Source organism: Pterocles gutturalis, unplaced genomic scaffold (assembly GCF_000699245.1).
Source record: "Pterocles gutturalis isolate BGI_N339 unplaced genomic scaffold, ASM69924v1 scaffold4727, whole genome shotgun sequence".
NCBI lineage: Eukaryota > Metazoa > Chordata > Aves > Pterocliformes > Pteroclidae > Pterocles > Pterocles gutturalis.
The window spans coordinates 31296-56171 of NW_010112501.1; the positions used below are offsets into that span (position 1 = coordinate 31296).

At 41.6% G+C, this 24876-nt stretch overlaps 1 protein-coding gene across 1 annotated transcript in view; it reads right to left on the reverse strand.

The window, feature by feature from the left end:
- Positions 1-1898: 1898 nt before the first annotated feature.
- ARNT2 (aryl-hydrocarbon receptor nuclear translocator 2) overlaps positions 1899-24876 on the reverse strand; it is a 74997-nt gene continuing 52019 nt past the window's right edge. Inside the window, exons 11-19 of the mRNA XM_010074061.1 lie at positions 23305-23456; positions 16417-16489; positions 16136-16259; positions 11918-12017; positions 9395-9533; positions 7095-7173; positions 6953-7048; positions 4497-4633; positions 1899-2106 (exon numbers count right to left, since the gene is read on the reverse strand). Of these exons, the coding sequence (XP_010072363.1) occupies positions 2008-2106; positions 4497-4633; positions 6953-7048; positions 7095-7173; positions 9395-9533; positions 11918-12017; positions 16136-16259; positions 16417-16489; positions 23305-23456 (999 nt within the window). The 3' untranslated portion in view covers positions 1899-2007. The remainder of the gene's footprint in view (positions 2107-4496; positions 4634-6952; positions 7049-7094; positions 7174-9394; positions 9534-11917; positions 12018-16135; positions 16260-16416; positions 16490-23304; positions 23457-24876) is intronic.

The window sequence follows — 24876 nt, forward strand, 5'->3', positions numbered from 1 at the left end:
AGATTTAGCGAGAGAAACAGTAGGAAGGGTTCTGGATACTGAAAACTTCCTGGATATTGAAAACTACACGCTGTTCTCAGAGAAGGCCAGGAAAGCCAAGTCAGATGGGAACACCACCACAAGGTCCACTGCTAAAGCCGCGTCCCTGGGTCGCGTTCGCTGCAGCCCAGCTGCTTGCCTTGCTTGTCAGCGTGAAACCTGTGTGGGCAGAGCAGGCTGCAGGACAGGGCCCTGCCCGCTTCTCCAGACATTATCCTGACAAAATGAACTGTAGTGATGTGCATGGTGCCTCCCATCAGAGGCTCCCCAGAATTCCCGAGGAGCTATGAGAAGGCAGATCTTACTGCTGGGAGGTCTAAGAACTGCTGTGGACTGCTATGCCCTGGGGTTGCTGTTTCAAGGTCCACGATGGCCCCTGACTATGCAAAGGCTGAGGGAAGCTGCCCCTCTCCTCTGCAAAGGCTGGCTACCACCCTCCGACCTCAAAGGTTATGAATGACCTGCATGTGGGAACTCTGGGCTCCTTGTCCTTTGTGAGCCATTCCTTCCCCTCCTATCCCAGGAAAAATGTTCTAGATAAAAAAGCTGATGTTACAACCCAACCTTTGTAACTCATCATGTGTATGAAATACTGAATAAAACACTTCTTACCACATTTCTGATTAAGACATACGGTAGGTGACTCGCCCAAGAGGAAGGTGACTAACTTACCTCTGCAGAAAAGCATTCAGAATAGTCAACAGTCCTCAACACACTTGGCAAGCTGAAAATCCCATATTTAACAGAATAGGGAGAATAGGGTTAACAGGGTTTAACAGAAGTGATTGCTTGGGAATCCAAGCAAAAATTCAAGTTATCACTGTGTACGTAGTGGACAATAGTCCAACTGATATCTATTACCAACTCACTCTAAAAAAATTATACACTACAAAACCATCTCACTGCTTGCAGCAAATGAGCTTGAATTATTTCCTAGTAACAGGCCACCACCTTGCACTGTTAAAATGTGAGGTTTCACAGTATAAAAAAGTTACTCCACAGAAAGAAAATGCAGCTGATATAGAAAATGCAATCTTGATGTGTTTACAGTCATTTTTTATGAGGCAATATTTTTGGGAAAGCAAGAACAATAGAAATTAAAGCAGTCAGTGAGAAATGTATAGTTATAGGCCTCAATTCAGTGCAAAAAACAGACTAATAGCTTATATAAGTAAATGTTTGTTCTGAATAGAGAACCACCTGAATTAAAAGTAAGAACACCTATGTGAAGTGATGGAGACTCCCACGATATCTAAATCCTCCACATATATCGTCAACCTTTTCAGTACACTCCAGAACAGACCCTTTGCAAAGGCGAAAGAAACCAGTACAGGAAATCACTCCATACAGCACAAGATATACAGAAAGTACCAAAATGTACACACATTCAAGTTTAAGTTAGAAAAGGCGGAGCTGAATCTTCTGATGAGAGAGGCCTACATTATGTTGCTTAAGCTCACATTTGAAATGACCTAAAAACTACAAGAATCAAAGAAAACAGAATATTGTGTCTGCTTCCAGAAACATAAGCTTAAAGCAAGGCATCAAAATTGAGCGGTAGGCACTGTAACAAGACATGACCTTACCTTTTCACTGTTAGTCTTTGTTACTTCGTTATCTATTTAAAAATTACCATTCAAAGGAAATATTAGGTATCATTCACATTCAAATATTTAAGACTCAGAGATTTTTTTTTTTTTAAATGAATCAAAGTTTTTCATCTCTGAGGTAGATGACAGTAAAATAAAATAAAAATGGAGCTGTCAATGAACACTAACAAGTGCTGGAGCTCCTCTGTCAGCACTGACACACCCCAAAGAGGAGAGAGCAAGCCCTACACCACTATCTGAAACATGAGAAATGTGTCTTCTGGTTTAGTAGCTTCTACAGAAATGCAACACAGAGAAAGCAGAGCCAAAATTACACTGAAATGGCCTTGGAGAAGAACTTCCATTTCTGCTTCACAAGCTACTCAGAGAATGGTGGAAACATGCCCAGGTCAGCAAAATCTTCAATGTTGTAATTGCCAGTACCCTGCGTCGGATCCCCCGGCATTGGCAGCATGTCCTGCACGATAAGGAAAAATCAAAGTGTCACTTGCTAACATGTTATCCAGACACAAACTGTTTCCTGTTCATCTTCTCAGTGTAAAACCAGAAAAGGCCAAAGGTTAGATAAATAAGGTGAAAACCAGACCTGTGCAGGGGGCTGGGCTGAGCTTTATGAGCTGCTTATGTTTTACTGCAGCATTTCTGAACAGGAGATGGGACTTTAGCAGGGCAGAAATTAGGGATTGCTCTTCTGAATAAGGCACATCTGAGCTGCCCCACACTCCTCCCAGGCTGAAACAGCTCCCCTTGGGATGGGTAACTACATATGCAGAGAAGCAAACTCTGGTTTTACTTATATGGGAAGTATTCCACATCTCATACACTCCTGCACCCTACAGAAAGGAGCTCCTGCTGTTCAAGCATGGGCTTGGGGAGGGTCTCCCCTCCTCACCAGCATCTGTCAGTGAATGTATTACTGCTCATCATCCTCTTAAAACACCAAAGACTGGACATCCACCCCAGCTAACAAGATGCCCAAGCAGCCTTCATGCATGTACAGAGGCAGAGGAAATAGGAGGAACTTCTCAGGAGAAATGAGATTTCATGGTCATTGCTCCCACGTGTCTTGAGCCAAGTGAGGTCCCTGCATGAGGCTTCAAAAATACTCAACCTTTCCTCTCAGCTGGAGACCAAAGCCACAGGGAAAAGATATCCCTTCTGAGAAAACCAGAGTTTATGCTTGCTTTTCCTGTCAGTCCTTACAATAACAAGCTCTTACCGCAAAGCCAAGGTTTGCCAGGGATGGCTCATTATCCTTGCAATAAAACAAAACCTAAAGAGCAAATAAGAAAGCTCAAAGGATCTCCTCTGTGAAGGAGTAACTACTGAGAGCTGCCGTGTATTGAGAAGAGACAGATAAAAGACAGATCAAAATCCATCTGAGGTCTCCGTAGCATCCCTGTCGATGGTGGTGAAAGAGGCTGTGAACACAACGGGCCGTTACTCAGCTGCCAGGGTCAGCCTTCATTTTCTGACTCAAACTTGCGCTTATTTTATGTTTCCCCACACTCCTCCCCAGCCAAGGGGCAGTTGGAGCTGCCCTGCCTGTTTAAGTTTCTGTCCCTGGCGGCATTTCTGCAGCTGGGGAGGCAAGGTCTCCTCAGGTACAGGGTAGCTCCCCTCTTGCATCTCTCTCTCTCGGTATGTCCAGCTAACCCAGGGCTTTAGGCACAGACAGTCCAAGCAACTTCTTGGAGGCCTTTGAACTGAGCTCATCACATCCAGCTATTACCCTAACTCCCTCCAAATGCTCAGTCACCTCCAAGAGCTCGGCAGGTGAGCCCAGCTCTCCCTTTCTCCCGTGGCCCTCCTTCCCACTAATTTCATGTTTGCTGAGACACAGCACTTGCCTGAGACACAAGCAAGACGCTGCTTGGAGCCCCAGGTCTCTGTGGGCCATTGAACCATGCTGCCATCGGCTCCACTGGAATTACCCTGAATATGCTTTTGGGTTAAAGTAAATGCAAAGCAATTAAACTTTGCTTATAGAGAGAGATGCAAAAGATTAATTTTGCCTGGGCCAGGGGGTAAGAGCATGCAGACAGGTAGTTATTCCAGATGTAGGGATGTTATTTATTCCTGTGTGAGGCAATGGTTCACTCACACAGGCATATTTTCAGGCTAATGTCTCTTCTGCAGCGTTCCTGCGAGCAACTGAGCACGAGCCCGGTCTTGCAGGTGAACTTACTTTCTAAAAGATAATGAGGTGCCCCACTTCTAAACCTTGCTTGGGGCTTGAACTGTCTTTTCTGCATTTATCTGCATTGTTTTGTTGCAAACTGTCTTCTTGATCTAATTTCAAAACAAGTTATACAAGGACGGAGACCTCATTAGTTAACTTACAAAGTCCCACTCCATCTCTAGCAAAGGCCCAAAATGATACTTAATATTACAAAATTAAGTAGGTGATGAGGATTGTTTACCAGCTATCTGATATCTGACTGGGTTTAACCTTAAAAAAATTATTTGCCACTATCGTCTATGCACTATGAGACTCCTTTCCTGCTTGAACTATCAAAGAGAATTACACTGATGTCTGATGGGATTTGACTGGGATGTCAGAGGCCAGCACCAGGATAAGAAGGACCCTCTATCTGGGACTATTTCATGGCCTCCCTGTAAAACACATAAGCCCTAAGTACAGGATGCAAAGCAAAAGATGCTGTTCTTTGGCAGAAAACTAAACCATCTGAGCCGTAGCTAATGTCAGTTAACAGCAGTGCAAACCCACGGCAGCACACAACTGCTCCAAGCCCTGCCAGCACCCCAGTCATCCAGGGCCATGGTTCTTCAACTCAGCAGTGAGAAGCTGTCAGAAGGACTTAGGGCTCGCTGAACTCCCCTCACCTGGAACACTTCGGTCTGACTGGGCTGCGGGTGCGAATGCTGGTCGCCGCTTTGCTGGTTGTGATGTTGGCTCTGCCACTGGGACCAGACTTCAGAAGGTCTCCCCTGGAACTGGCCGCTGCTCTGGCCACCTTCAGCTGGCCAGGGGGAGAAAGAGCACAAGTCAGAGAGCAGCTCCTTCAAAACCTGCCTGCTTTTGAGGCTTCATCCATCAATGCTCTGTTTGCAAAAGAGATTTAGAAAGAAGACCCTGAGTGACACCCAGCCCCTGCAGGGTGGAAGCCGAAGGCAGCTGATTGCAGGGTGGGGGCGACCCCCACGGCACAGCTCATTGACACGCTGCACAAACACAGCAAGTGAATTGCTCAAAGCAAAACGCACAGTGATACCACAAGCCAGGCACAGGAAGACAATTTTAAAGCATCCCCCCACCGCTTTTTAATCACGAATAAAGAATATTTGCCATTTCACTTCAAAACCGAACTGCATCATCCGAATGCTCTTTTTCTTTAAAAGAGTAAATCTTGCAGAGCAGTGGGGCACAGTTACCTACTCATCTAAGAAAAACACTTTAGATTTTGTAAGCAGATGTAAAAGCAGTAATATCAACAGACAACAGCCTTGGTGTATTAAATGCAGAGTGCTGTTTGCTGGACTACCTTGTCCTCCAATATTACAGCTGCAAAATTATTTATTTAACATGCAGCTTACAGCAAATTATTATCCTGTTCATATGGTGATGGTTTCTCAAAAGTCTGAGGCCATTTAAATTTCACAGACTAACGTGAACAGCAAGGTTTTATGGTAAATACACTTAAAATGATGATTTCAGGGAGATGGATTTCTCTGAAATAGTCTAGCGGGAAAAAACATGATGCCACACACATTAATTTGGTCACCTATTACACATACGCTTTCCATGAGTACAGTCACAGCTCACACTTGATCTGGACTCATTTTACCCTATTTCTACAGACTGGCCCCAAAGGTATAAAATTTTTGGATAATTTTTGTTTACAATGCTTCCTTCTAAGAATTTGCATTTTAGAAAGCTTGTCACCAGGCTTATGCTTTTCCTCCAAACATTTTATCCTTTTTTTTTTTTCTTTTTTCTATATAAATACTCCTACTATTTTTGCCTGTTTTCCCCTCACTGCAGAGAACTAAGCTGGGTAGATCTGGTTCTCCCCAGTAATCTGCCCTCTACCAAGGATGCCAAATTTCCATGTGTGTGCTATGTCAGATCTCTGATAACCAGACTCGATCATATCAAGTCAGTCCCTGCTCGTAGTCACGGCTTCAGAAAACACAGAAACACGTGCTTAACCCAATCCTTCTGGCTACCAGCTAAACCATGCAAAGCAGATAAAGTGAACATTTTACAGGAAAGTAAACAGGCTGTAGTGACGCGTTTCTGTCACATCTGAAGTAGATAATTACAGCTCTTCCCTTACTGACATAACCACAACCAATAATTCAGCTGACTCAGAAACCCTGGAGCTATTTTATGGGACAAAACGAAATTCATCTAAGTTACCCTTTGAAAGGAAGCTGCAAATTTTTTTTTTATTATTATTATTATTCTCAGAACAATACACTGAAATTAACTCAGTGAGGCAAATGATGCTTCTTTTCAGCAAAACGGTTACTGCCAGCCGGAGGTTCAAGACACTCGTCTCTGTGAAGGCTGTGTTATTAATAGCATCCAAACTGATGTAGGTCAGGAAATGTTTCTCATTAGGTGGAAGGGTTCTTGCCAAGCAGCTTAGGCCTGAAACGCGACGCTGCCTCGTAAACAAATGTACAAAGCCTGGTGGAAATGGAAATGGAGGGATGAATAAGCTCTGTGGGAAGAGCTCCCTTTCAATGCAGCCCTTCTGGGCAACGCAGCACAGGCTGCGCCTCGTGAGGCTGCTCTGCAACGGATCTGCGCCGATTTTATTCTCAAGGGATAAGAGAAAAATGACACATATTAACACACTGCTACTTATGCTTTTTGAAATGGCACATTGTTTTTTACTCTTGAATATTATTCTGCTGGGGGAGTGCAGAAAATTTACCAAGGGGTCACCCACTGGGTCATGGTCTGAAAGCCACTAAATTAGCGTGTAATAGGAAAAAACATGGCACCTACTCTGATTAGGTTAGTAGCAGTGTGGGTACAAGAAAAACCTGTCTCCAGCCAAACTCCAATAAGCCATCTCTGGGCAACAGGACATCACTGTGCAGTCAGGGAAGTCGAAAAATGAAAAGAATGTAAATTTGTGCCACTTAAGCATTCTTCTGAGAAGTGAAAAGAAATTGAACCTTGCTCAGTGGGAGAAAGCAAAACCCTTTCAGCCCCTGGGCTTCCCAACGGACCCCCCAGAATAACAGGTTGGAGGATTTATAATGAAGTTAATGCTGGAGAGTTTCATTTTTATGTGCATATCTGTGTTACATCATTTAAAACTTACCAAACCCTGCACTTCGGTTTGCTAAGCTAGAGTAGGCATTCCCGCTCGGAGAGGAGGTGGCTGGGCTGGAAAGGGGGCTGTATGACGATGGATCGGCTGGGGGGGGGGGAGTTTTTTCGATCCCAAAGGGAGATGACTGAGCCTTGCCAGACTGGGTAGGTGTGACTTGTTCCAATCCCAAAGGGAGATGACTGAGCCTTGCCAGACTGAGATGGAATTTGCTGAGGAATAAGGGGTAAAAGAAAGGAACGAGATTTATTGTTGAGGAACAGCACAGCAGACTCACTTTTTAACAATGTAAAGGATAAGTAAACTCTGCAGATGCGAAAAGGCATGTTATTCTGGTCTCAGCCGTATTTCATCTCTGTCAAAGACAACTTATTTCTGCATAATGAACACAACACTCTATAAACCAACACTTACAGCTCTTCTGCTGATTAACTCACATGTAGTCAACATCAAAGCTATCTGGCAAAACATTATTTCCTTCACCTCTATTACAAGGGTTAACCTCACACTGAAGGTTTGAGAGGTATACAGAAAGTATACAGAATTCACCTTTATTTGCCAGGTGTTTTGATTTTGCAATGCCACATTAAAATCACGGTTATCTGTATGTCTTGCAGAATTTATGCAGTTCTCAGATGACCACAGTCTCCAGTGCTTGGGGGTAAATGGTCAAAGAAGTTTCAAAGCTAATGAGCTGCTTTCTCTCCCTGCCTACGTAGTACAGGCAGAAGAGTTATTTTGACTTGTAAAAGGCTTGGGAGAGAGTGTGAATCACCAGCCCTGGGAGGAGGGAAGAAACAGTCTAACTTTGCTTTAACTGGGTAGCTGAGTTAATCCAAGGGTATTAAAAACCAACTTGCTGTCATTTTCATCTACATAATGGCTTCGTCATAGGATCTCCAAGAATGTTACACAAACGACTAAACACTGCAAGACTGCTTTGAGACATGCGCAACATGTACACTGAGACTAAGGGAGGTGAAGTGTCTCATCCAAAGTCATGTGCTACAGCAATGTCTAATGCTACAGCCAGAATCTGCTTTGAAACCATTTCCCACACGATGAACTAATTCAGCAGTTCCAAGAAAAACTCAGTGCCTAACCAATTCCATGAACAGAATTTAAAGGTGATTACATCTTTGGATACTTCTAATGATGCGCACAGTTAGTGAATAGAATTTAAAGGTGATTACATGTTTGGATACTTCTAATGATGCGCACAGTTATTGCCACTCCATGCACCCAAGTGAAGCTATTCTCTTAGACAAATGCAGGGGAGCTGGGGAGGAACACAGATCCCAGCTGGCATGTAACATGATGAAGATGCTATTAAATCTTCAGATCAGTTCCAAGCTATGCAATCATACATTTCTAAAGGTTTCCACAATGACAGCAAGAGCATGACATGTCAATTCTGCAAGGCTTAACTCTATTGTACTTTTTATGACATGAATGAATTTCAACTTCCCAGCACTCACATAACAACTCTGACTTGGACAGAATTTGGACAGTAGGAGGGATGAGCAAGTTTTTTTTAGTAATTTTTAGCATCCTCCACATCATTGAAAAAATAAAAAAAGTTAATGTTGCGACTGGATTTAATTAAACAGGTGTGACAGAATAACCATGGCACATCAAGGGCTGAGAAGCATCTGTGACTAATGGGCAAACAATCCAGTAACTGAAAAATTATTTAGTGCCTGCCCCAACATGCCATTCTAGCCTACCAAACAATAGAAAGTCAAGAGCGATTAACAGCAGCATTAGTGATAGATCAAACATGATTATTTCATATTCTTTGTCTTTAACAGAGTTTCAAAACATTTTTTTTCTTGTGACACAGAACAAGAGGTGATTTCTGGGCTAACGCTGTCAAGCACAGGGCATCTACTGGAGAGATGTGCTGTTTCCTCCAGCTTGTGACCCAGTGCGAGCTGCACTGGGCAGTGCTAACGGAGGGGCAACAGGCAAAGTGGCCTCTGCTCTGAATTCATGCCTGGATTTGTATGTGCCCCTTCTGATAACCTTGCTAACTGGGGTAACATCGCTGGGTGCAAGACCTTGGTCCAAGAAAGATTCAATCCACGGGCTTAATACTGAAGCATAACAGCTGTCATCTTTTATTTCAGTCAGCGCACATAGAAAAATAAGTACAGGACTGACACCTTCCACTGGGATTTATATCAGCGTAGCGACTGCCACAATTATGAACGCTATTATAAACTAAATGCAGTTCTGCACAGGGCCGCTGCCTCAAATTATGATAACCTGCCAAGGAATAGAAGTGGGGGAACTGGTTTCTCACCAACCACAAATGATAATGACAAAGTACATTTAATCACCTTATAAATGGGGTTCACCAATTGTTTCGTAAAAAGCACAGAGATTGCAAATCTTTGATGACCATGAAAACAAAACACCTTTAATCAATACCTGTCCTGGAAATGGTGGGCGATTTCCTGTCCAGGCAACCTGGCTCTGGTTTAGCTGGCGAGATATCTGTGTCAGGTTCTGGCCTGTTGACGAAGACGACTGGATGTCGTTCACACCAGGAACGTGTACCACAGATGAACTAAAGGAACAGAAACAGTGCTCATTTGTAGGATGTATTCTCTATGCACGAACAGTACTCCAGATATGGAAATTTTGTCAATGTCATTAAAACTAAAAGTTCACAATCTATCTTAATAAACAATGACTTGAAACAAAACCAGGAAACAGCATTCTAAAATGTCAGTTCAAACAGATACAAAGGCCAAAATAATTTTGAATTAGACTTCTATCATCTCTCTGAAAGCGCTTGCAAGAATAAAATTAGTCTAATACACAGTGCAGAAACACTTAGCTCCACATTAGTTTAGCATTTAATGCATTAAAATAGCCTGCTTGCAGAGTAGTCAAGCAGGTACTTGATTTTAAATTTGTGCTTAAAGTCAACAATATTTAAACACTTGCTTAAATGCCATCCCAAATGAAGATGCATGAGATGATGATACTTATAAATACCTCTTTATTTGTTTCCTGCCTGGGAAATGAAGAAGTGTGTGTTATATATTAAAAATTTGAACTTTTAATTCCTTTTTTCCACCAACTGATGCTAAAAAAAGAGCATGCAGTTATATATCCAAGCAAAAGAATAATTAAGAAAAAAAACCATAAACTAACGTAATAGCTTTGGAATAAAAGAAAAAGTATTTCCAAAGGAGCTTGTTTATATGTTGGATGCTTCCTAATTACTGAATTTCACTACAGAGACATTTCCCAGAAATTCCTAATTAGAAGGAAAATTTTATGAAGGACTGCTCCACTTTACCATTTTATTTTCATGGAAGTCTTGAACGACTGAATCTATATAACCACACACTGTGAATGTGCTTTTATCTATTTTTATACGTATAAATATGTATTTACTATTTTATGTGTCATATATAAATGTAATGATTCTATGATATACATGTATATAAATGAAGACACAACATATAAAAAAGCTTTTATGCGTTAACTGAAACAGCTTCCGCTCTTCTGCAATCCCTTCCCTATTGTCTCTTTTCACAATCTTACAGAGAAAGAAGAGAGTAGATGATTGGGAAAAAACAGTAAACAAGGCTGAGTAGAGAGGAAGCAGGAATCAGAATCCTCTAAGGCTGACAAAATCCCTTCCAGAGTGGTAAGCAAAACGTGGCAGGCATTTGAATATGGGACTTGTTTTCTGTCTTTCTTAAGCTGCCTAAAAGTTTAGAAATTCTTTGTAGAGTTTCTTTTTTTTTTATTTTTTATTTTAAAATTTTATTTTCATCTTTTACTACCACGGGGTCTCCAAAGAGGGAAAGTGGACCAGAAATTCCATCTAAATCTGGCTGAATTCAGAAGCACACAACAGCTGCTGGGGAGGGCTGGCCCTACTGCCCACACCTTCCCCCCTGGACTGGCAAGTGCCATCATCTAAGGGGCTTGGGCTGCACCTTGAAAACATACTTTGAAACCAGGAATCTGCAAAAAAGAGCCTAAAGGCTGTCCAGGTTCAGTGACCGAATGGACCAGCCTGGAGAGCATTCAGGGAGGACACTCCACTGAGGGTGGAAATGCCCGCAGATGTGTCATTACTTGATGTAATCGAATAGCAGTAGGAAAAAAGCTACAGTTAAAACATCAGGAACTAACAAAGGGAACAAACCAAACACATGCCAAACCCCAAGATGGCAAGTCAACTATTCAGTAATATACAATATCCAATTAAAAGACACTTTAATCTACTGTCATATCCCCCCCCACCCCCCACGTTATTCTTGGTTTTAATTTGACAAAACACATGCACAGGGATTTTATTTCTCCCCACTGACATTATTAGCAATTATAACTTTAAGAACACATTGGTTTAAATAAAATCATAAGTTTGCAGATGTTTGCTAATTCCTGGAACTGACAGCCTCCAAATGGCTATTCCTTCACTTTCAAAACCTTGGTTGGTCTAAAACAGGAGAATGAAACTTCAGCATCATGGTCCCAGAATATGAAATGCTTTAATAAGGCATCCAGACTGATGCCCTCCAAGGCAGCCTGCAGAAGCATCAGCAGCTCTAAGTGTAAAACAAATGTTCGGACCTGGTTGAATGCTCCTCCAATCTCTGAGCCTGCCCCATCACCTCTCACAGTTATTTCCCTTCGTGATCTGTTGCTGCTTCTTCCCTTTGTCCAATTACATCATCACAGCAACAAGTATCTTACTCACCAGCCAGTATTTTTAACAGAGATATCCCAATCTTCTCAGCTTGTAAGCCTTGTCCAAGTGCTGAGACATCACATAGGAGTGAAGTGTACACAAAGCAAAGTTCATTCATGTAAAGAAAGCCCTTTCACATTAGGTTGGTTTTGTTTCCACCAGATTGAAGGGGAACAGTCTCCCATGCTCAGACAGAAACTGATACATTCAGGATCTGGACTGATACGTTACAGTACCTGAATGTCTTTCCCGAATGTCCTGGCTGAAATGGGCTTCCCTGTGAGTAAAGTTGCTGGTTTCCTGCTGTGGATGCCGAGGCCATCATTTTTTTATCTGCTACAAAAGCAAAACAAATCACAGAAAGAGAAAAGTTTAGGGACAAGAAAATGAAGGCAAAATGATTTCATGAGAATTGAAATATATATGTGCAGCAGGAACTTTTCTTTCCTTCTTAAAGATTTATGAAGAAGCCCCGTGGAGCACATTAAGAATGACACAAAAGAGCTATATGACAATTCAGTACGAAAAAAAGAGGCACAGCTGGTTTGTGTCTACTTCATACGCTCTTAAAAAAAAACCTCATTAATGCTATTGTTTGCACGGAACATAACACTGGTATGTGCCCTCCAGCCATGCAGCCCAGACCTTCTCTGTGCCTGCTGGAAGCTGCTCCTCCGGACCATCAGGCAGGAGGGGAATGGGAGACAGAGTGGCTCTGGCTGAGGCAGGGAGTGATGGGTGCATGGGTCCCAGCTACAGACTGGAAAGAAAGATTTTCTGGAAGAAAGATGGGAGAGTCTGCCCAGGGGAATGGAGGAATGCAGCATGAAACAAGCCTGGTCAGAAGAAGGTCTGATGCAGGTGCACCTCTGTGGCTTACCTGGGAATGGCTGCAGGCAAGGGTACGTTTCTGGCTCCAGAAGCAGCCCTCCAGGGATGCTGCTGTTATTCCAGCCTCTTAGGAGCTGAGGGCCCACCCCCTGCTGGGTTAAACATCCCCAGCAATGGTGTCAAAGAGCCCCTGTCCCAATCAGCTGACAGCCTGCTTCCCTCCGTAACAGCTGGAGAGGAGTACCCAACTGTCCCAAGCAGCTTGGTGGCACGCCTGCAGATCTCAGGGTGACCACCTGCAAACCTGGGTGACCCCACAGCCCCTGTCTGCATTTCGGTCTCACAGGTGGCTGGGGGCACTTTGTTCCGAGTGTCTGCAAGACTTGTGCACCTGAGTTGTGACACAGCAAAACACTGGTTTTTCATGGATTTTGCTGTCCTCTGCGTGGCTTGAGGGAGCCATGAGATAGGATGCAAGCATCCCAGTGGGGTGTAAGACAGAGTAGTGTAGTGAATAGCACACACATGGAGATGCCATTAACTTTTATAGTCTACTCTTAATGTGGCAACTGGAGATCAATCTCTAATTGAATGAGACGAAACTGGGTGAACAGTCCCATGTGGTCCCTTAAGTTAATTTTCTGGCGCTGGATTATTCCAAAGCCCAGGGAAGCCTCACTACTACTACTTTTCTTAAAATAATTTAAAGGTTTGCTCCACCCCCTTTTATTCACTTGCTGCATCTTCCCTTACTACCTCCAAGTGCAAAACACCCCGCAGCTTGCTGATGGCTTTGCAACCATTTGTCGCTGTGCACTTCTGACAAGCCTGGAAATCAAGCCTGCCTCCCCATTTTCCCCTTTGCTCTTTTCAGATTCCCACTCATTTCACAAGATACTCTCCTGGATAAAAGGCCCACTCAAATCACAAGTAACAGAAGTATTTTTTTAGTTTTCCCTAGGTTTTAGAGACCTTGTGAGTGTAGGCCTCCATCACACACCAGCTCTTCTCTGTTACATAAGCTCTTATTATGTTATATTCCTAACAAGAATCCAATCTCACCTTCCTAAATAAAAAGGTCACCTCAAATTACCTTACAGGAGCCTTGGAGAAGGAGCACGTAGGTCACTTATGCAAGCTGTCATTGCTTTTCCTCTGTAATTGTAGAAATTTGTAGAAATTCCTCACTGGCTACACATTGCCCAGCACAGACACCAAGTCTGGGCTGCAAGCCTATGCTCTAACACAAAATAAACCAAGGAGAAACGGAGACAAGGTCTAGAAAAGGGTTGTGTATGGAGTAGAAAGAATTGAGAACTGGTTGGGATATCTCTGAGAAAGAGACCAGATGATTCTGCCTTTTTTGCAGTAATGTCATTCCTGCATGAGATCTCCCATTTCCTAAGGCCACCCTTTACAGGGATACCAAACTCTCAGGGTTAGAAGAGACTGAGACTGTGGGTACTCTAGACGTACGAGAACAACTCACCAGCAAAATTGAGAGTGCCCTAAATGAACTGGAATTCCTCAAATGGAACAGAGTTGCCACGGCAGCTACCAGGGTCTGTGCCGCAGGATGAAGCCAAGACAAAGGGAACAGCTAAACTAATCGCAAGCAGCTAAACTGGCTTTAAAATCTCTGAGTTACATTGAGTGCTCTTTAGCCTCTGAATCTGGCCCACATCTCTCCCAGCTGTATTCCCACTCAGGACTTTATGCACTACTTCTCTGCTCTCACCTTTGGTCCAGCACTGAAAACCTGTTTTGTTTTGGTGTTTTACCTGCACCCTCAGACCTGTTTCTTTCTAAACCCCATCACTGTACTGGTCAGTGATATGCCCTTCTCCCAGCAGGACCTGTGATTCTGCCTGTAGAATGAAGTTTTCTGTAAGAACCACATCATCCCATTCTTCAAGTCATTTGGATGAATCAGTGAAGCCAGACTTCCTCTCCCCAGTTTTGTTTTGTAATTATGTGTGGCCGCTGTATGCAATTATGGCAACAATCTCCCTATGTCAAACCTGTATTGTTACAGAATGTAGCAGAGAATGAGATCGGGTATCCAGATAATGCAAATGTCTTGCAGGCAGCATGCAGGTTTGTCAATATTGGTTTTGGACAGCATATCTCATCTCTAACTGTGAACCATCTCTTTTTATCATTCAGAGAAGACCTTGATCACAGCTCCCATGAGAAATTCAGACAGGGTGAACGTCCCAAAAAAAACATAGCCTGTAAATTGATAAGAATGAAAAGAGAAATGGCATTTCCAAGAACATAACCTCCCAGCTACCTCACAGCTTGCTAGACCCTTAACCCTAACCCTTCCCCACAAACAGTTCAGAGCTGCCTGAAAAAGAGCCAATAAGGCAGCCAAAAAGCAAGATGTTCTTGCTTGGAAAAACATATTCTGGTGTGTAGGGTTGGAGTCTTGCTACCTTCTAATGGACCCTTTTTATGGCCTCAGCTGTTGACTTCACTGTTAGAGTAGACAGACAAGGATGAACAGGAATAACAGAGAAGTCCTAGCAACAGGAGGACAAAATATCAAGTCTATCCTGCAGTTACAATGCCTCCTCCATTTGAAAAGGCCAAGCCAGACACAAGAAACCAATGCAGTGAGGTCATCTCCCAGGACCCCTGCAGTCAAACCCTGTGGGTCATTTCCTTCATGCACTGCGTGACATTTACATGTTGATTTATTTAAAACAAATGTAAAAACTCCTCTTTTTCAGTGAGGACGGTTAAGAACAATAAACAATTAACGAGTTCTTCCATGAGCAGTGGAATTAATGAGCCTGGCTTCCTACAGATATATTTCGTATGACCCTTCAGCTGCCAGTCTTCTCAATGACTTCTGTCTCAGGGCAACAGGCAGCACAGGTTGGGGCTAGTTTGAGTCACCTGCATCTGTCCATCTGACAAGTTGGTTGCTACCTCTTGGAACAGTGCTGGGAAATCCTTTGGTGAGGGCACTCAGCAAGGACTCTGTCTTCACAGGAATCTTCACAAAACATAGAAGAACATACTACTTCTGAGATCTCTATCACTCTTATAAGAACTGGCCAACAAGCTCAAAAGTTGTGGGAAAAAGCACAAGGATCCACGTGACTGGAGATGCCTCAACTGACCAGAAAACAAGTATATTATTACACTTCAAGGCAGCATATGCCTCTGAAAGCATATATACAAAAGCTGGTGATTTGATAAAAACTGCAGGCCTATCTTATGCCTATATGGTAACTTTCGTAATCCCTGTCTGTTTAGAGAGATGAATTCACATCTGCTGTTCAAGAAAGAAAATAGAAACGACAAGTTCTGCTCAGTATGTTCAGTATCTACAAACACTGCTTAAGGTGCTCTTGGGCAATGAAAAGAGAATAAAAAATAGGTAGCTCTGGTGACACGAAAGCTGTCCTTCCCTCCTTGAATTTACTCCTCGTCATCTTTAGGAGAAATACCAAATAAAGGCAAATTCTAGGAAATCTCCTCAAGACTGATGGTTGGTTGGAAATTTCTCTGCTACATAGTAGTTTCTCTTCATTCTCTCGAAGCTCTGCTCCACATCATGTAACCAAGCTTAACACAGTATTAAAAATTAAACATCAGAGACATTCACTTACAAGCAGTTATTCCAGCAAACATCTCAGCAAATCTAGGATCTCTCTCCTGGGAGAAGATAGCATCAGGCTTTTCCACAGACTTTCCACCCTCATGAACGTTAGTTGATATACTCGGAACAGGCACCTGTGGAGATACACAGAGGAAGGTAATTCCCTCCATCAGATTTGACAAAAAGGAACTCAGGGACAGTCACAATGTATTTTTAATTTTGCTGAAATCTGCCACTGTTTTACATTTTAAGAGATCAGAGGCACAAAAATAAAAACTTGAGAAATTTCACCTGAGATAAGTCATAGGATGACAGCCCATCTCTTTGATGTACCTCAAGTTCTGCTTGCTGTTGCTGAAGTTGCCTGCAAAGGAGACAAAATGACTTCATTACAAAAACAATTAAGGTACAAAAAAGAACAGCCATGGTCTCCTATTTTATACTTTGAACAAAACGTGTCTCAGATGATTTAGTAAATTTTTAAAGGTTTCTCTGTGAGGAAAGGAATGTAACAGGGCACACGAATAGTTTTGCTGTAATAGCACGGAAATGTAGGTGGTTAAGTAATGGAGGATGGAATACAACCTCCTTATAAAGGATTTAAGAATTCACTATTAAGATACCAAGAATGTCTTCCTCATGTTAGCGATGAATATACCAGAGCCCTTCACTGATCCTGCTGAGGTAAACAGGAAACCTCCATTAACATTAACACAGAAATATGTCAGTCGGTAAGAAAAAGTGATCAGAGCTCTGTCTGAAGTGTGTCAGACCAAATGGAACAACCCGTTGAGCTAGAAAGAATTGCATATAAATCCTTCTTTGTAATAAAACCTATTTAACATGCTTTGGTTCTACTCTCCTCAGGATCCATGTCCAGATTCTATTCAATTTTTGAAAGCTTTTAAGGCAGTGAATGTCCAGAAATAAATTGCTTGTGCTTCTATATAAAATCAAGACATTACATAAAAATCAATTTGTGTTGACAAATGCTACAGAAAACACAAGTCTCTTTTTCACACTAATCAGAACTGAACATATGTGTTGTTTAAATGAGATAAAAATCACTGGAAGTAATAGCCTTAATCCAATTATATGAGTTTAGGAAAAATTAAATGTGCAGCAGCAATAGAAAAATACTTCAGAAGAAACTGCCAGAGGCAATAAACATTAGGGGCCGTATGCCAGGATGAAGAACTTCAGTGTTGAAAACTCTGTAGATCCTTGAGATGCCCTTAATTTGTGTTTAGTGTCAGGCCTTCAAACTTAACTGTGAAGCCGACATCAACAGATAAAATCATTGGAAGTCATGAGAATTAACTGACAGGTGGTGCAAATATTGCCTATTTATAAAAATGTACAGATCTTTTCTATAATTGCAATGTATCTAGCACAGCAATGATCTGAATTAATTTCTTCACTTGCTTTTTTAATTCTGAAAGGACACAAATTCATAGCTCCCAATTAAAAAAAAAAATCAGTGACAGCTATATTAATTGCTGCTATCAGAAATTTTGAAGTTACTGTAACAAAACAACTTCTACACAAAAAGCCACTCTGCAGTACAGTTTATCAGAAATAAACCCCAATCCTTTTGACATGAAAGGCAAGAGTGCTACTGATGCATTAAGACCATAATTTTACCATTAAAATGTAAACTTAAGCTTTCTTGTTTGGACTGATACCATCCCTCCGTTGGGTCACTAGGAACCTCACTTGTCCTGCTGGCACTGCAGCGCCTCAGGAAACACTGCCTGTGTAACCACAAAAACCTCGGCAGCTGGAAATTATCTGAATGTTTTGCACCTTCCATCGACAGTTGCTTTCTGTCACTTGGTCACAATTAGGAAGATTACGTCTGGCCTGAGGATGCGCAGGTAGCATCCTCTCTCTGTGGAGCTCTTTGCTCAGTTAGCAAAGAAGATGTAAAACTCCTCATATTATGCCAAATCTCAGAGATTAGGATAAACTTGGAGTTGGACAGACAAGAAAATAAGCTTGATACTTTCAAATGATTCTTGACAGCGGTCAAAACTTCTGTACGCTTCTGGCCTCTTTCTGAAGGAAAAATCACCTAAGGGACAGGAATTACACGTCACAGGTTTTCCCCCAGAGAGATAATATAATGTGACAGGTGGTAATAGATGAGATTTTACAAAATAGCAAGATTATGTATTTGAAACTCTGGAAAATTAGGATACATTTTTGTCTACAGGCTTGAATTTTAGATTTTTATCCAAATCTTCCTTAAAATTTTAAACTAGATAGATCCAAATGTCAAGGGACTGAGAGACAGATGTCGCAGAAAGTCAAAGGACAAATTAGGCACAAGCTGATGGGAATGTGGGGGACCACTCAAACAAGCTACTGAAGTAACTAACAGATTATTCCATCCCTTGATGCTTTTCCAGAAGACACTTTGCTCAGACACCAGTTATGAGGCTCCATGGCAAACTGGACAAAAATCTGTGACCTGCAACAAACAGAAGATTGGAGTAGATGGCCAAAAGCCTTCTGCTAAGTTTACGGTGTAAGAACACATAATACACAGGATCACTTTTGTCCCATGAGTAACGTGCAAAAAAAAGTCAGTCCTCCAGGTCACTAGAGAGCCATGGATTTTCCACATTATTTTAGTCAACAGAAAATTCCTGAAAATTACCTCTGGAATGCAAATAAATTCTTTGTTCGCAAGCATAAAATGCATACTTTTCCAACAGAACTATGGGAGGTAATTTAATCACGGCAAATCTATGGGGAAGTTTTTCTAAATACCACTTTGTGGACAATAAACACCCATTAAATCCTGTTGGTAATGTGAAAGCTAATTACACTGTTTCATTTGTTTTTATTACCAACGACTTGGTGCGTGTGTCAATAAACAGCACATTAGGTCTCTTCTGTTCCGTATAAAGTATGTTTTCTTGATTCAGCCATATACATACAAATGAGCCAAACAAAACAGCGTACTTACTAGTTATTTGTTTTCTAGGCACTTCTCTAAGTTAATATTCCTTCGCTCTTCTCTATCTTTCATCTCTAATACTCGTTAAGCTGCCGTGTAATATGAATACCACACTGTGTTAACAGCACTGAGCTTTGGGAACAACCTCACAAATCCATTTCCTATAAAAACCAAATACTTCAGTGTATCTTCACTGAACTCAAATTCAGTGCTATGCTGCACTTAAGATTGAATGCAAAGCCAGGTTGGCATCTTCTGCTGTTGTTTGTTGCTACTGTATAAAAGTTCAAATGACGCTTGAAACCTGAAAGAAACTGTGCAGCAATTCATGGACCAGCCGACCAAGGAGAGCTGAGCACTGCTGCCATGGTTCCTTCTCACCCTGCCATCTAACCAGCCTTCTCAACTGAAGGGTCAACACATGCAGGTCCCTTCCATCATCCAATTGCTAGATTGTTTTTGTAAAGATGACAGAGAGTAAGAGATCATTATCAGTTTGGGCAAAACTCACACCGCCTTCTGACTTTGAAACCGAAACCCAAACTATCCTTGGTTTCAATTTCAGTTTCACAGGATACCCAACAGGGCAAGCAAGGTATCGTCTGGGTCAGCAGAAGATTCTGTCTGTACTGCAGGAATTCCTGGCTCACCATCAGGTTTGGTATGAAACTGGGAAAGCCCTTGGCTTGAACAGGGAATGGTTCAGCGAATCTGAAGGTTTTGATAGTTAATTCAAACGTACTTCAGTGAATGTATTTGGAGGAAAAGGGAAGATTCTGGGAAAGTTCCTTTGACACCGGAGAGGATTTCAGCTGAATTAATCTCTCTCTATGAACACTGAAGTCACCCGTTCCTTTTCCAGGCATCAAGAGTAACCAAAAAAGGATCTGAACTTTAAAATTAACAGTCTCTATGGTGGGAGAGAAACAATACTACCGTATCCCTACAGCTATTTTTATGTAATACAGGCACACACGCTTCCTGTGTCTGGGTTGGACAAAAAGGGAGTAATAAAAGCCTTGAGGCTGCTGTTGTAAAATCCTCTTTCAGAAACTCTCAAAAACTCCCTCTTTTAGCCTACAGCTTCAACTCATCCCAGTGAAGGGGTCTGTCTAACACCCACCTGGAGGGATCAGATAGCCCTCAGATGGCACAGAGATCATGAGAAAGTCAGTCTTTAGCACCACTACCACAGACCAGAATTTTATCCGAACAGTTGATCTCTTTAGTATTTTGGCCCATGAGAATCGGAAACAGAAAGCATCTCTCCCACAAGCGCGGGCTGATTCATCCCTCGGGCTGCCTCCAGCAGTGCCCTGTGCCAGCTCACTGCGAGACACAAAGTCTTGAGACTCAGGACAGCTGTAGGATTCACAAATGCAAGCAGCACAACATAGGGCTTTGAAGCTTACAAAAATGAAACATCAGAATTTCTATAAAGGTCACAAAGATATCTTTCTTTCATATATATATATATATATATACACACACATATATAAAGACTTTTATACAGTTTTATCTGTCACCATGAAAGATTATTTTATTCAAGCGCTGCTCTATGTGTATGTTAAATAAGCATTGATCACAATTATTATTTCTTTTTGGAAATCAAACAGTCCCAATTACACAGGAAGATGTGGTCAAACAGGGGACTCTTCTTTTCAGCCGAACACAGCACAAATGCTAAACGTTAAATGCTTCATTTCTCCAGGAAGTTTCTTTTGGATGACTACACCCAAGTGAAACTGAGAGAAGTTTGCTTTTCTTTTTTTGCAAGGAACTAAGTGAACATTTGAACCCAATGTTTCATTATCCTTCCACACCAAAAGCAAGTTTGGAAAGTTGACTGTTTGAAGCTCCAAAGGAGTATCTTCATTAAAAGAAAAAAAAGGAACAAACTAAACCAAACAAACCAAACTAACAACAACAACAACAAAAATATCAATTAATAACCTCCACAACTGGAACAACCACTGCCCTCTACAGTCTTTTGGGAAAATGCTGTTCACTGATGTATGTACTGTGACTTTAAAATATCCTAAGTTAAAAACTGATTTAAACCTAGATGCTTTGGCTACATTGTCTGTTTAATTTCATGCTGAATTTTTAACTGCCTCAAACCTGTATTTGATGGAGCTGGCTAGGTTATCACGGAGATAGACACGATTTGTCTACAAACTGCCCAGCAGAAGGCACCCCTGCTTGGTCTCCATGTGAAGCACTTTGCTGGACCCACAGCCTCTGATACTTCCACTGACACGTAAAGATGGCCATGCACACTGGGAACAATCAGTCCCAGCAGGACTTTTATGAGGAGGTGGAAACCAACAGTTACCATGACGTATATCTCCCCAAGGCATCTAGGAAATCCAAAGTCAAAGCACGACCTCAAATGCGGGAAAAAAAATAAATAAATCCAGAAACAGGCAGGAACAGCCCCACATTACAGTAAGTCCTCTTTGGAAATCTGTCTAAGTGAGAAAGAACGGAGGAAAAACAGAAAACAGTTTGAATAATGTATTCTTTCTACTATTCAGAAGCAGAGGTATAATGGGCTGTATCTTGCTGTAAGACTGTAACATTTTCAACATGACAGGAAAGAGGGAACATCCTCTGTCAAAGTAGCAGCAGGCAGCTTCCATATTAGGTCAACATTTCTGGGTTGTTATTCAAATCTAGCAAGAGAGATGTAACAAGAGCCAGAAGCTGGCACAGTCCTATTCATCTCAGTAAGTGCTGCGATGCCAAGCTGAACAGTATAGTGGAGGCTCGGAAAAAAACATTCCCGGAGCCAACACAACATACGTCTACAGTCCCACTTTTTGATCTGAGGACTCTTAGGAACAAAGCATAACTAAGCCAGCCTGGGACAGATTTCAGAAGTCGCTTTTTATTTTGCAGGCCTGGTTTTGCATATACAAATTATTTGGAAAAGAAGTATGGGACAGCAGAAATGTGGAAATATCTATTTTCATGCACAGTGCAGACAGGGAGATATTTACCTGCCTGATTTCAAGACACATTTGCTTGTTTTCAATGAGCTTAACTATTCGGTTGTTTAAGCCTGACTTCTTGGGTATGCAGAAAAGACCAAAACAATTGCGATGCTCGGTTTCAAGTGAGTGAAAGCCCAGTTAGGTGTCATGTCCAAAGGAGCAAGTCAAGGAACACCCAGAGACACTTAGTAGCTTTCTAAGTTCAAATGCCAAAGCCCCAGGGGTTTGGTAGTGCAAGTGGAGCTCTCAGCATGCATCTCTACTAGCAGACTGCTCGTTCAGCATTTCCAATACACAGTCCAACAGGTTGAGATCTTAAAACCAATTATTTCCTCTGAGATAAAAATTAGGAAAAAAATCTTTGGTTAGACCAGAAGCAGATTTTGTGTTAGAAATAGACTAAGTTTACATTGGAAAGAAAAATTATTTATAAAAACACCCCACACTATAAAGCAATAACTTTAGCAAGGCCAGATTAGGTTCTGCAGTTACTGGCTCAGAACTCAAGAGGCTCCAAAAGCTTCTCTGCTCAGTTACACGGGGACAAACCTCCACTATACTCCTAGGGTGACCTCCTCCTAAGAGGTCCAGTGACAGATTATTTTTTTTTTAATATTAATTCAACGACAGGATGATTTAATTCTGCTCTTAAAATAAGGGTTTGGATCTGTCCCCATACCTGGGGATAATTCCATCACATCTTAACTGAGTAACAGGAACCCTTCCCACTCAAGCCCGCTAGGAAATAATTTTGCCAGCTTTCATAGGCCATAAGAGTATACACGGTCCAAGGAGAAGATGCCCAGGATTATGGAATGGTATGATCACAATGAACACAGACATGCAGTTTTCTCTTTGGCTTAGGAATTAGGCTAATCTTCCTCCAGTATCAGGACAGCTGGTCTGCTGCTGGAAGCTCTGTGCTAGTTTAAGGCAGCCTGGACTGAGATCAATGGGCTTGTCTAATGACATAACAGATAAGTGACGTTTCTCCCCCTCTGCAGCCAGGCCCTGGAAGCATCGCAGGATAATGACAGAGAAACAGCTATGCTGTGAGCTCTCATGATGCAGAAAATCCCTGTTACAGACTTCACTGTTATAGAAAAATAAATGTAGCTAGGAACAGGCTACCAAAAAAATCAGAATGCGCTTTACAGCAAAAAGCAATGCTTAAATTCTTTACAAACCACGTGTGAAAACATCTGGAAAGGCACATACTTTACATTAGTGTTGGTGCAGATGATGTATTCAATCTCATCAGAATAAGGATTCTGAAATGTGAAGCTGCTGGTTCTGATCAGCATCCATTCCCGGTTTTTGGTACGAAAACGATACATCACAGACAGGACTTGACCCTTCAGTTTCACAACCTGCAAAACCATTTGGAAAGGTTAATAAAAGGAGATTGCTACCTGATGGGCAAATGAATAGTAAACAGCAGTAACTGGTGTGTTTTAAACTTGAATTACAGAAAACTACAGACAGCAGGGAGATTATTAATTTGAAGAGAATAAGCAAAATGTGATTCATGTTTGCAGCTATTTCCTTCAGAATGAAACCCTCACGTTTAGTTGCACAAAATGCCATTTTTCAGCCTGCATAAAAGAATACAGATTCAGGATAACCAACAGGTTGTACTGTTATCCCAACAGGGAAGCTTTAACAAGGTTTTAATGTGGAATGCTTATCAAGAGAGATTGACAGAAACCAAATGGAGGATCTTTTAAATGTTTACACGTAAACCACAAACTCAACATTGCAGCTGAAACAAAAGCCCACAAGAAAAAACATTTTGAGGTTGACTATCTGCATTTCTGCTTAGATACCTAGATACCTGGCTATACCATTCATAGATGTGATATACCAAATCACACATCAGTATAAAAATTTAGGGTAATATTTAAGAAAGATGGCTTCTTTTTTTTTTTTTTTTTTTTTTTTTTTCTTCCAGAAACCATCCATGGTTGTTTTGTTTTTTTCCCAAACACATTATAAGACGATCAGACCATCTATGATGGCAAAGTGCTAACAAGAAACTCTTGCTTCTGGCTTTCAAAACAAGAAAGAGTGAACCAGTCTTTGCATGGAGAGAACACCAATAAGCCACTGCCCATTTAATATTATTAATGAAAACTGAGAGTAGATTCTTTGCTTGGACAGCCTATTTGTTTATGACTAAGAATTCAGATGTCTGGCAATATTCAGTTCAAATTCTGTCTTTGGTAGCTGAAATCAAGTGAGAAGTAAGAAGCAGCCAGCTAAAGAAGTATGTATGCTCAAAACAATACTTGCACACTGGCACTTAACTGCATTTTATGTTTTATCTAATAATCTTGGTTAAAGTCAGAAGAAAACTTCTATGGTTTCAGCTGGCACTCACCTGGGCTATCTGTGTTTATTTTTTATTGCTTTTCCACTAAGCTATCTCGGGGGTGCTTCAGGGAAGGAAAGGGAAGGTCTACTGCAAATAAATGCCACATCTTGTTGCGGATTCTTAATCCTTATCCACTGGAATTTGTTTTTTATTAGCTACTTGCAGCCTGTTTTCTCTAAAATTTGAAAACCCAGTATTTACCCTCTGTCTTTGTCGACAAGCAACTGGATTAGGACAAACACTCCAGTCCTGTTTCTTCCAAAGGTCTGCATTTCAAATTGATCAAATAGATACAGGATTACATGGAAAGAATGCAAGTGGAACTCACAAAAACCTTTAGCAATGCCCAGGAAAACTCAAATTAATACCGCAGTAAATGTATATTTTTTTTTCAATGCTTTTGTAGCCTGAGTTCA